Raw genomic sequence first — 13,115 nt, forward strand, 5'->3', positions numbered from 1 at the left:
CAATTGCTTTACTCATTCACGGATTGCTGTTATGCTGTGAACCCACACGTTTTTTTCATCTTAAATTCGACTTTTAACTCTTTTTTAAGTTTATTTATTTATTTATTTATTATACTTTAAGTTCTAGGGTACATGTGCACAATGTGCAGGTTTGTTACATGTGTATACATGTGCCATGTTGGTGTGCCACACCCATTAACTCGTCATTTACATTAGGTCTATCTCCTATTGTTATCCCTCCTCCCTCCCCCCATCCCACAATAGGCCCCCGTGTGTGATATTCCTCTTCCTGTGCCCAAGTGATCTCATTGTTCAATTCCCACCTGTGAGTGAGAACATGTGGTGTTTGGTTTTCTGTTCTTGCAATAGGTTGCTGAGAATGATGGTTTCCAGCTGCATCCATGTCCCTACAAAGGACGCAAACTCATCCTTTTTTATGGCTGCATAGTATTCCATGGTGTATATGTGCCACATTTTCTTAATCCAGTCTGTCACTGATGGACATTTGTGAACCCACACATTTTTAAAAATGATATAAAATTTATTCAGTAACCTCAGTTGCCTCAACTCCTCAACTGCCTCAACAGCTCCTAGTATTGGAAAGGAGAATAGAGACTATTTTGTGTTCCTGCATTAACTAAAAATACTACCAATGGCAGAAGAAAAAAAAAGATGGTATATAAAATAAATCATAATGAAAAAAGTAACAAAATAGCATCATTTTTGTTTTCCAAATGAAACAAAAACTTTTCACCTAGAGGTGCTTATAGAATGTGACCTGATACTAAGTAAATACAAAATTGTCACTGCTAAATAATTTTCCAAGCAAAGATAATGTCACTAAAATATGTTTATTCATTCTCAACAGTGGCCTGCTTCTCTTGGAATTCCAGTCAACTTTGGCAAGAAAGTCTCTATCCAGGTGTCTCCAGAATATTCTGGGCAGCTCAAAAAGTATGCCAAATAGGCCAGGCACGGTGGCTTACACCTGTAATCCCAGCACTTTGGGAGGCCAAGACAGGCAGATTACTTGAAATCAGGATTTCAAGACCATCCTGGCCAACATGGTGAAACCCCATCTTTACTTAAAAAAAAAAAAAAAAAGCCAAAATTAGCCGGACATGGTGGTGGGCGCCTGTAATCCCAGCTACTTGGGAGGCTGAGGCAGGAGAATCACTTGAACCTGGGAGGCGGAGGTTGCAGTGAGCTGAGATTATGTCACTGCACTCCAGCCTGGGCAACAGAGCGAGACTCTGGGGAAAAAAAAAAAAAAAAAAAAAGGAAAAAAGGTATGTTAAGTAGCTAACAAGGAATTTAAAAATATAAATAAAATAATAAATGAAAAGAAAGCCAAGTGTTAAAATCTTTCAGTTCAAATTCTGTGAGTCTTTTAAGCATAAAATGATATTTCTGTCCTCTAGAGTTTTTTTCATATTTATAATAACAGGGCACTATTCTTGTTCATCTCACAAAAGCAAAGAATATGACAGAAACTTGCAAACTGTAAAGAACGGCAGTGTCATTATCATTTCCCTTAAAGTAAAATATGGACAATCACCACTGTTTTTTTTTTTCCATAAAATATTTGTGCTCCTGCTTTTTTGCCTTTTATAGTTTTATTAACTAAATTTTAAAATTATATCGGCATTTATACTTAATATAATGTTTAGGGGATGGTATAAGAGCTACTGTATTAGTTAAGGAAATCATGTAAATGTCTCAAGTGATTTCCGAAAATCAATTTTCCCTCCAAAATGTTTTCTATACTAACCACAGAGTAGAATATATGTTTCTGGCTTACAGAAAATATAATGATTAATCTGTTAAAGTACCTTATGAAATTCATTTTGAATTTACATAGATTTTAGTACGGATTTTACATTTTTAAATGTCTCTCATATCCAAGTATCTGATCTCAAACTTGACATTCACTCACTTCACAATCTTAGATTTGAATCACGCCTACTGTCAAATGCCAGGAAGTTATGAAGAATTTGGAAAAGTAGGGTTAATTGCCAGTATATGCTAGTTTGTTTTTCAGAATGTTTCTCTGGCATCTGCTTAGTCTGGGCTAGCATATTTATTCCACCATTAGCCTAAATGCTATATTTTATTTATTAAATCAAGACAAAACCTTAAAAAACATTACTCATTAATCGCAAAACAACCTCCTTAAATCATGGTGTCCTAATTGAATAAACTAAATGTATGGATTGTTTACAATTAAAATTCAGAGGAAAACCTAGTTATCTGCAACTGATTAGGAACAGGTACATAGCATACAGTAGATACTAGGGAATGTCCAGGAAAACATTTCCTCCTGGTAGCTAACATGCAAAATAAAATTATTTTATATCTAATTCAATACATATTTCAAAAACAATGTATTATTGTTTTCCTGAATTTCCTCTGTGACTAAATTTATTAAAGCTATGCACTTAATCAGTGAATTTTATTCTTTACTAGACAATTTTCAGACCTAAGTCATTTCGTAAAACCCTTCCTACAAGCTTTCCAATGTCAGTGGGATATAAAAAGTCAGCACAAATATTTCTAAAGTAGCTTTCTATATTTAGGCAACTCAATTGCCCTATGATAAGAATAAAAATGGTATTTCATCATTTGCATGGCCCTTGAAGTGGGATGTTCTCAGTTGACTCTGAGAGTGTTACCTCTCCACTTCTCCTCTCATCCTCCCCACTTTTGGTTTTGTTCCTTCTACTCTCATCATGCTCTGGGATACTGTATTAGTCCATTTTCACACTGCTATAAAGACATACTTGACACTGGGTCATTTACAAAGAAAAAAAGGTTTAATAGATTTACAGTTCCACATGGCTGGGGAGGCCTCAGGAAACTTACAATCTTGTTGGAAGGTGAAGGAGAACAAGGCATGTTTTATCATGTCAAAGCATGAGAGACAGAGCTGGGGAGAACTGCTAAACACCTTTAAAGCATAAGATCTCATGAGAACTCACTCACTATCACAAGAACAGCATGGGGGAAATCGTCCCCATGATCCAATCACCTCCCACCAGCTCCCTCCCTTGACATGTGGGGATTCCAATTATGGATGAGATTTGGGTGGGGATACAGGCCCAAACCATATCAGGTGATACCCTGCTGCTTTGACGGCCTTAGACAGGAAGCATCAGTCACAGCACCTTTTCAAGATATTTACAGAACCAGCCTATCCCATGTAGGCTGATACCTGTCTCTTCTGAAGTTGCAAATGATATCTCCACTTGTGACCTGTTGTTATAAAAGATCTCATTGATAATAGTCTTTTTCACCTGATGAATTTTTTCCTCTTTAGCCTGAATCTACTTACCTTTCACAAAACAACAACAACAACAACAACACACACACACACACACACACACACACACACACATATGCCTGGAGCTAGACATATAAGATTCTTGTATTTTTATCACTTCTCTCTCTGGTGGGTCAGAGCACATAATGCCACATTACACATAAATAGAACCAAAGATACAGAAATCAGAAGATAAATCAGATTGTCTCTGAAGCCAAGATAGTCTAACAGCTAAAGACTGTTATGTGGTACAAGTCCAACGGTTAGAATGCCCAAGTTCCTTAAATAGTGACTTTAGAAATGCTAGAATATTCGCGTAGTAATACAGTGCTTGTGCAAACAAGTCCAAGCAGGTTCTTAATTTTTCCAAGTAAGTGTATGCCGCTTTCGGATTTTATTATCAGTAATTCACAATATGCTAGAAATGAGCACTCTAACACAAAATAAACCAGATAATGAAACTAAATTGTACAAACTAAATGTCACGTAAAATGTAAAATGCGTAGGCAGTAATTATGCTCCTTATCAATATCCAGGATGGGTAAGGATATTGATAAGGAGCATAACTTCTGCCTACACATTTTACAATGTGTATAAAAAATAAGGAAAGGACTCAATGAAGTCCTAAATCGTGTGTTCTAGGAAGAGTGTGCTGGTAAGCAAAATCAGTAGACCATGTGTAGGCCTGAAACTTCAACTTGTCATTTGAAAAAGAGAAATTATCTTACATTTCTCAATATACTCTTAATGCTGACCTGTTCTAGTGGAGAACTCCCAAGCAGAATTACATTTTTTTGAGCATAGCTTTGGAACTCCTCAAGGTAAGCAGGGGAGGCTTCGCTGGCTTCTTGGTGGATTTCGTGACTCTGATTGGAACTCCCAGGTGCTTCGGAATTCAGATTCTCCTCCCCGCCACTCTCATCTGTTTACCCCAAGAGAATCACATGGAATTCCACTTGTTTTTGCCAATTTAATGTTGACTAAGCACACAGTAGACTAATCACTGATTTTCTTATATGCAATAAAGTTTGGTTTTTCATAATCGACCAACTAACAAATTATTTTCTATTTCATGTACTGGAAAACAACTAAAGCACAGAAGTTTGAAGATTAAAAAACAACCACCACCACCTTTGTTTATCCCATAATGTTTACAGACTCAACAAAGTACAGCTGTACATTTAAGCCCTTTTCCCAGTTACCAAATATATCTTGAAATGTGGATACTGTGCTTTTCTGTGTGTTAATATTACATGTTCTTTACTTCAATATCTTACGACTTACTCGCTGTGTTGCTGTAACCTGTTTAGGAGATGAATAGGCTTAGAAGAAGCCAGAGCTCTTTGGTTCATTTTCCCACCTTAGGATCTCTGAGAACATTTCCTGAGCTCTGCACACGAGGCACTTTATTTGGGCTACCTTGTTTATTTGCATAGAAATGCCAGCATTTATATAAATGGTATGCGTACTTTACTTCTCTATCACCTGAACACAGTGTCATCTACAAAAGATATCTATTCATCTAGCCAGATGCATGCTGTAAATATAAAATGATCTTCCCTCTTCCAGTCTGTAAAAAATGCTGGAATGTATAATACAAAATTTTCCACATCTCCTATTCTAGGATTTTAACGAGAATCATCAGAAGAGAGCTTCTTCTACAGGAGGAAATGAGATGGCATGCTGGAGAAAGCACTGAGTTATAGTGTCCAGAGGCCCACTCGCCTTGTTCTTTGCACCCTGATGCACTATATTACTCTGCATAAGTATACTTTCTAAGTCTCAGCTACATCCTTTTCTATAAAATAGTTCACAAAATGCCTATTCTATAAATTCTATGAGACTTAAGTCCATAAATGATTTCCGAAGATCTATTAGATGCTATCTGTAAATGTGTGACTTGGGTGGTTTCAAAGGATCCAAGCTGAAAAAGCCATCAGAATGGAAAAGAAACAGCAGGCATAAAAGTGCACTATTCAGTGTCTAGCACTAAAAGGTATTCAATAGGTTTGCTGAGTCAGAAGTTAGACTAAACACAGAGAGGCCTGACTTACGCATAACCATTTATGATGCTTCATTTTAAGCATCAGCTTGAACAGGGTATGGTGCCCACCTGTTTGCCCAACCACCAGGCTCGATGTTGTTGGGAAGGTGTATTTAGATGTGACTAATATTTAAATCAGTTGAGTTTGAGTAAAGCGGATTACTCTTCACAACGTGTGTGGGCCTCATCCAATCAGTCGAAGTTCTTAAACATATAGATTGGGGCTTTCCAAAGAAGAGGGAATTCAGTCTCAAAGCCACAGCATAGACACTCTGGTTGCGTTTCCAGCCTGCTGGGCTGCCCCACACATTTCAGTCTCAAGACTGCAACATCAACTCCTACCTGAGTTTCCAGACTGCTGCCCTGTGGAATTCAGACGCAAGACTGCAATTTCAACTCCTGCCTGAATTTCACATCAACTCTCACCTGATTCTCCAGGTTGCCAGCCTGTCCGAAGGATTTCAGACTTGCTATCTCAGCTACAGAGTGAAGCAATTTCTTAAAATAAATGCCTCTCTATATATTGTCAAACCAACTGGATTCTGCTTCTCTGGATAATTCTGATACACCATTTGAACTTGGGATCCCTCAGAATGAGCTGGCTTGAAAAATGAGTTTGCTTTGTTTATAAAGGCAAAAAGTAATAAATGGTTGACCACACAAACTGATAGCAAAAAAGCAAAGGAGAAGTGTATCCAAGCAGGAATAAAATTTTAAGGATATTATACTGTAAATGGGGATAAAAATGAGGACTAACCTTTAAAGGTTGTTATGAAGTTTAAACAAGTGAATTATTTAGAACAGCGTTTAGGACAGTTCCAGGCACCTAGGAAGCACTCGAATGTTTAACTGGCATTAATATTTTCACCAGCAGGATTATTGTTATTATTTTTATTATTCTAGGTACGCGCTTGTCACATCTGCTCATGTAATAATAATTTAGTCATCATAACTACTGCATGTAACAGGTGTTACATGTTCATTTGGCAAAAATGACAAAGAAAGGTTAATTAATTGGTCCAGGGTCACACAGCTAGTAAATGATGAAGTCTAAGCATAAATTTAATAGAAATAATAACTATTAGAAGACATTATCATGATCAGCCCTCTCCTCTTATATACTTTGAGGAGTTATTATAATAAGGAAGACAAAATTATTGAGAAGCACTAGGCACACATGGTAAAATAATAATAATAATAGAATTATTCCCCATGAAATACACAGCAACTTGTATTTAATTTTTTGGCAAAAACTACAATATGGTTCTGGCATGAATTTATATATATGTTCAACGAAGAATTTAGAATTGAGTTTTTTAAAGGTTACCTTTAAATTATTAGTTTAATACATAAAATACGTTTTCACTTAAAAGCATAACTTACAAGTCTGAATTTCCATGCTAAGGTTGAGAACAGCGTACTACTTGTCTTCTACCACTCCAAAGCATTTGTTCAAAAGCTAAGACACAGTCTTTAAAAAGAGTAGAACATAGTCTCATAACTTAGTGAATCCAAGTATGCCATATGCCATTTTAAGATCCTTCAACAGTAAATCTTAAATCATTTTCACCATTCAGGGTTATAAATTATATGCAATTATAGGAAATTGGGTCATAATTACTTTTCCCCTAAACTTCAGCTACATTTAAATATGTACAACCATGGAAAGCTCACATAGGTAATCAGTGAATGGTTATATTTAGAAAAGATAGGTGAGCATTTGCAAGAAACCATTTCAATCAATTTACAACTAATGTTAAAATAAAAGAGTGAAGATATTTGGTCTCTTACCTTGGGGTTCTCCTTGTCCGCTCTCATCAAAAAGCTTCGTTAATCGATTATAGAAAATTCTCTCGTCATCTTGTAGGAGTGTTAAAAGAACATGTGCATGATAACTTTCTCATCAATTAATTTACAGATATGCAAACATAATTACAAAAAAATTATTACTCACTATGGCTATTTAATTATATTCTGGGTCATACACACAATTTCTACTCAATTTGCTGCCTTGTTCTGAAAAAGAAAAACCTTTTGTAAATAAATGATAATTAGAACAATGATTTTTAAATGTATATTGCAAGACATGCATAATAGGATACTTCTCCATTAAAACTGATCTCATGTTGAATGAATTATGCCATCTATTACTCAAGAATCATTTCAGAATAAGCCATTTTGGTTTGTTACAACATACAATAGAATATACAAGTGATCAAAATGAATGAGTGTTTTCCATTAGCTACTCTCTATATATCATTTTTTAAATATTTATGTATAAGGAACAACAAATTTAGATGGTTCTGGATTATTTTGTATGTGCTATTGCAATATAGTAGGAAATACAGGGATTCTAAGTTCTTTTGTGAATGTAAAGCATTAAGGCTATGTCATTACCTACTGCAAAACACACACACACACACATTATATAAACATTATTCTGGAAGAGGGCCAAAAGGTCATCCAGCTGGTTATCCCTCTTTGGAGAATTCTGACTAATCCACAAGCTATTGTAACCTACATATATAACCTATACGCAAAATTGGAAAATAATAAAATGTTACGCACTTACTACATAGTAGCACTGAAATCTGTATTCTATATAACTAAAAGGCATTTAATAATAAAGTATTTTACGATTTCTACTCTCTACCATACAAAAATGAACATCATATTACCCTTCCAAAATTTAGTGTAAAAAATAAAATCGTGGTGGTGGTGGTGGGTTATTTACACTGAAAAACAGAATATAATTTATATTAAACATCGAAAGTAACCTACTTAGGGCCTTCCTCTTTATACCATTACTTCCAGGAAGCTCAGTGTAAAAATGAGTGCTTAATTAGGTAATAATATTGTCCTGTGTTTTTTGCACATTAACTTGTCCCTTTTTGCAGGTGTTCTCAAATTCCCCTTCCATCTTTACTCAAACTTTCCTATAATTATGTGCATTTATGTTTCTGTTGTAGGCTACCTCAAATTGTTTTGGAAGTAAAGTATAGATTACAAACAAATAAATATTAGAACAGCTGCAGTGGCTCATAATACCAGCACTTTGGGAGGCTGAGGCAGGCAGATTGCTTGAGCCCAGGAGTCTGAGACCAGCCTGAATAACACAGCAAGACCCCATCTCTACAAAAAATACAAAATTTAGCCAGGCATGGTGGCATGTGCCTGTAGTCCCTGCTACTCAAGAGACTGAGGTGGGAGGATCACTTGAACTTACGAGATGGAGGTTGCAGTGAGCTGAGATCATGGCACTGCAACTCCAGGCTGTTTTAAAAAAAAAAAAAAAAAAAAAAAAAAAAAAGCACCTCAACTGCTCAACTACTCAACTAAAGTGAAGACAGATGGGTGCAAGCAAGACTTCTGGGGTGTTCCCAAAATTCTGCCACATGAAATGCTGTGAACTTTAGCTTGCTTCCGACTGCCCCTCTCTGGAACCATCCCAGCAGCTCTGGTGTTGTGTCTGCGTAACCTTTACCCCATGTGACAGAGAAAGTGGAAAGGTTGCTAATTAGCACTGGTTGACCCCTAAATGGAATAACTGTGAAGGTGTGAGTATCAAGCAAAAAGAAAAAGAGGACATTATGAATTGCAGACGGAAGGCTGAGGACTCATCTTATCAGGGGGCGCTGAGCTGAACCCTCTTTCTGCATACCCGCATCTTCTTGTTTCTTCTGTTCTCCTATTACAACTCCAAAAGATACCGTCATATGATTGAGACGTTTCATATTTTGCCACCACTTGGACAACGGGACTGAATCTCAAGACTGGCCAATAAAAGGCTTTTGGTCAATAGCTGTGTTATTACACTGAAGGAATTCACCAGTGGGAGCCATTATCAGAAGAAATCCCAAGTGACCACGAATACTTGATCCCACCTCAAATATGTCCCTTTTTTATTTTTATTTTTTGACAGAATTTCACCGTGTTTTCCAGGCTGGAGTGCAATGGTGCGATCTCAGCTCACCACAACCTCTGCCTCCCGGGTTCAAGTGATTCTTCTGTCTCAGCTTCCTGAATAGCTGGGATTACAGATGCATGCCACCACACCCAGCTGGTTTTGTATTCTTAGTAGAGATGGGTTCCACCATGTCGGCCAGGCTGGTCTCGAATTCCTGACCTCAGGTGATCCACCCGCCTCAGCCTCCCAAAGTGCCGGGATTACAGGTGTAAGCCACCATATCCAGCCAAATATGTCCTCTTTTTAAAAAGTATTATAATATTACTATATTACTATGTTATATATTACTTATATATTACAAGTGACAATATATGATATATAAGTAGATTATATATTATATATTATATATATTAATATATGTATATTACAATAGTTCTGGAAATAAGACACTTTAAGTGGATTTACAAAAACTAATTTCCACTAGTGAAACAGGTCAGTGTACAATTTAAAGCCAATTTATCAAGACAGCAGCTTATAGAAAGTCAGATATGATCCAGGGAAAGTTAGCACATCACAAAACACCCTTCTCAGAGAGTAACTACTTATTTTCCCCCAAAATAGTTTCTTCTTTCTTTCTTTTTTTTTTTTTTTTTTTTTTTTTTGAAATGGAGTCTGGCTTTGTCACCAGGCTAGAGCACAGTGGCATGATCTCGGCTCACTGCAACCTCCGCCACCCAGGTTCAAGCGATTCTCCTGCCTCAGCCTCCCATGTAGCTGGGATTACAGACACGCGCCACCACGCCCAGCTAAATTTGTGTATTTTAGTAGAGAAGAGGTTTCACAATGTTGGCCAGCATGGTCTCGATCTCCTGACCTCGCATGATCCGCCCACCTCGGCCTCCCAAAGTGCTGGGATTACAGACGTAAGCCACCGCGCCCAGCCTATATTTTCAAATATCCGATGTGAACTTGTTATCTTTGATAATGGAATGTTAGAAAATGGAGCTTACTGTATGATGCATATCAGACTAATCTTGACAGATCTCGTATCTGGTCACACGAAGTTTATGGGTTAATATGAAAGTGCAGGACTCTACATTATTCACTGGGTTTTGGACAAATATGTATCACATACATATTATGTGTGAGACACTAAGTGCTGGATATACAGCATCCAATGAATAAGATGCATAGAACTCCTTCCTCATGGAGTTTTCATTATATTTTCTTTTCTTGATACCATAAACAGAGTAGAGCTTAGCTATTAGGAGTGATCCTTTGGTTCGTGGAAACACCCTAGAAGGTGGTAGAAATATATAGCAGACTGATCTTTTACCAGTCATATTTGGCCCAGTGCATCTCATTTATATCATATGAATACACAGGGTTCCAGGGTAACAAAACATAACTTACAGAAGATGTAGGAGAATGGAGAAAACCTATTTTTCAACCATGAGTTCCTAAGCCATAGCATGTGTAACAAAGAGCCTAGATAGATGAAATGAAGATACATAAATCCTTACCTATTTTGAGAGAAAAAGAAATCTAAAGGCCAGGTATGGTGGCTTACCCCCTGTAATCCCTGCACTTCAAGAGGCCGAGATAGGTGGATTGCTTGAGCCCAGGAGTTTGAGATCAGCCTGGGCAACATGATGAAACTCCATCTCAATTAAAAAAAAAAAAAACAAAATTAGCTGGGCGTCGTGGTGCACATCTGTAGCCCCAGCTACTCAGGAGGCTGAAGTGGGACAATCACCTGAGCCCAGGAAGTTGAGGCAGCAGAAAGCCGTGATCATGCCACTGCACTCCATCCTGGGTAAAGGAAGTGAGACGCTGCCTCAAAAAAATCTAAAATCTCTTTCCAATATACATAAAATGTATCTTGTAGGGAAGAAGGAACTTCAGAAAGAAGAGGAAAAAAATGCTGAGGAAGAAATGAAGGGAAAAATGAAAGCAGAAGAGAAGAAAAAGTGGGAAGGCAATTAGAAGGAAGTGGAGGATATAAAAAACAATTGCGAAGGAGTTCATTAGAAAGGAGGCTCATTAGAAAGGTGGAACCCGCAGCTGGTAAGAGGGCCAGCCCCCACCTCCCGCCGCACACACCAGCACGGATCTGGCTACAGGTAAACACACAGAAAGAGCTTCCTGCTCTGAAACGGGGGACCCCATGTTAGCTGCGGGAGTCAGACAATAGTAACTGACTAGGGAAGGGAAAAGGTGACCAGCAATATTTTATAAAACTTACCTGTCTGTAGTTAGAACCATTCCTTATTCATTGAACACAACTTATTAAGTTACCTTTCCCAAATTAGGGAGTCCTCGCATTACAAACATTCCACCAAATATAACTATATATTGTGATTCCTAAGAAATTTAAACAGACTTCAATGGTAATTCAATCAACACCCCTCCCCAGAAATCACTAGAATTGTCTCTTTCTCCCCAAGTGTGTTTGGGTATATAGAAGGTCGAACTTTTCCAGCCTCACATCCACCCTGGCTTTTGAGCTACCAGTGAAAACTGACTCTGAGACTAAGTCCTTGTCTTATCTTGCACATAGGTCTTTAGATAATATCTGTGGATTCTGCATCATTTAAAAATAGGTTATCGAGAGCTACTTTGTAAAATAATCTTTGCACTATGCTTGAGTCCTTTTTGTGAGAATTTACCCTAGTGTTTTATGAAAAAGTGCAGACTCAATGACTGGCACCCACTGGTGGGATATGATCTAGACTGCAGCTGATTCTAAGTAACATTTGTCATTGTCAATATCACATCAATAACCTTTATAAAAACGCTATTTTGTAAACTATAAAATATGTATAATACTATGCACTTAAGGAGCAATTTTGAAAGCAGAGATGCATTTGAAGGTGATGACGCTCCTCAGACACATACATGGGCCTTATGATGGCATCAAACTGCTCACAGTAGCATCAGATGAAAGCACATCGCTGTTTCTTCCATCTGACCAGCCCACTGTCCTTGATGAAAAATTACCTTCGCTGCCCATCATGTTGTTAGTGGTTAAAACTTATCATTTAAATTGTAAGCTGCAAAATCTAAATGGAACTGCATGGGTGATCTTTGTCACCTCATTTTCATGAATGGAAAAGAGTATTCTGACACAAAAATTACATACTTAATTCTAGCTCACCTTCTCTGCTGACCTCCATCGCACACTGCCTTGGGTTTATTTCCTCATCCATCAGTGGGTCAAAGTAATTTCTGCCGTATTCATTTCCTGTGGAAAGTACACGAGGTAAGGGTCAGTGATTATTAGAAGCACATGAACCAAAATGTTAATTTTGAAATCGACACCAGCAAAGAAGGACCATTTTAGCTCTTTTATAAGCTTAATTTTTTTACAAGTCTTCCAGGCCTCCCTTTTTTGTAATTATCATCTTGCAAAAGGTCAGAAAGGTAATTCAAGAAACAAGTTCATGCTATCTTTCTGTTGCTAAAAAGTTAATGAGAAAATTATCAAATGTAGACTTTAGAATAATAATAAAAATCTTAAGCCAAACTATATTGGGATATACTCATGAAATGGAAGTAGTTGGATTATAATGATGTGTAGAACTCACTGATGATTATATTTGCTTACTTATATTTCACTAAGTGTATCATGATGTTGTGTCCAGAATTCCACAGGCCATTTAGTACTATCTTAATTATGAAAAACTACAGCAGAATGTACATGTTGCTAGTTAGGTGAAAAGAAAGAGAGAGAGAAAGAAAGGGAGAGAGGGAGGGAGAAAAGAAGGAAGGAAGGAAGGAAGGAAGGAAGGAAGGAAGGAAGGAAGGAAGGAAGGAAGGAAGGAAGGAAGGAAGGGAGAGGCTTG

The 13,115-nt window shown here is 37.3% G+C and overlaps 1 protein-coding gene across 1 annotated transcript in view; it reads right to left on the minus strand.

The window, feature by feature from the left end:
• LOC126952358 (uncharacterized) overlaps positions 1–13,115 on the minus strand; it is a gene marked incomplete at its 5' end in the record, with an annotated part of 317,885 nt that overhangs the window by 280,453 nt on the left and 24,317 nt on the right. Inside the window, 3 exons of the mRNA XM_050786815.1 lie at positions 4,075–4,241; positions 7,155–7,223; positions 12,428–12,514. Coding sequence (XP_050642772.1) covers positions 4,075–4,241; positions 7,155–7,223; positions 12,428–12,514 — 323 coding nt within the window. The remainder of the gene's footprint in view (positions 1–4,074; positions 4,242–7,154; positions 7,224–12,427; positions 12,515–13,115) is intronic.

This window comes from Macaca thibetana, chromosome 4 (genome assembly GCF_024542745.1).
Source record: "Macaca thibetana thibetana isolate TM-01 chromosome 4, ASM2454274v1, whole genome shotgun sequence".
Lineage (NCBI taxonomy): Eukaryota > Metazoa > Chordata > Mammalia > Primates > Cercopithecidae > Macaca > Macaca thibetana.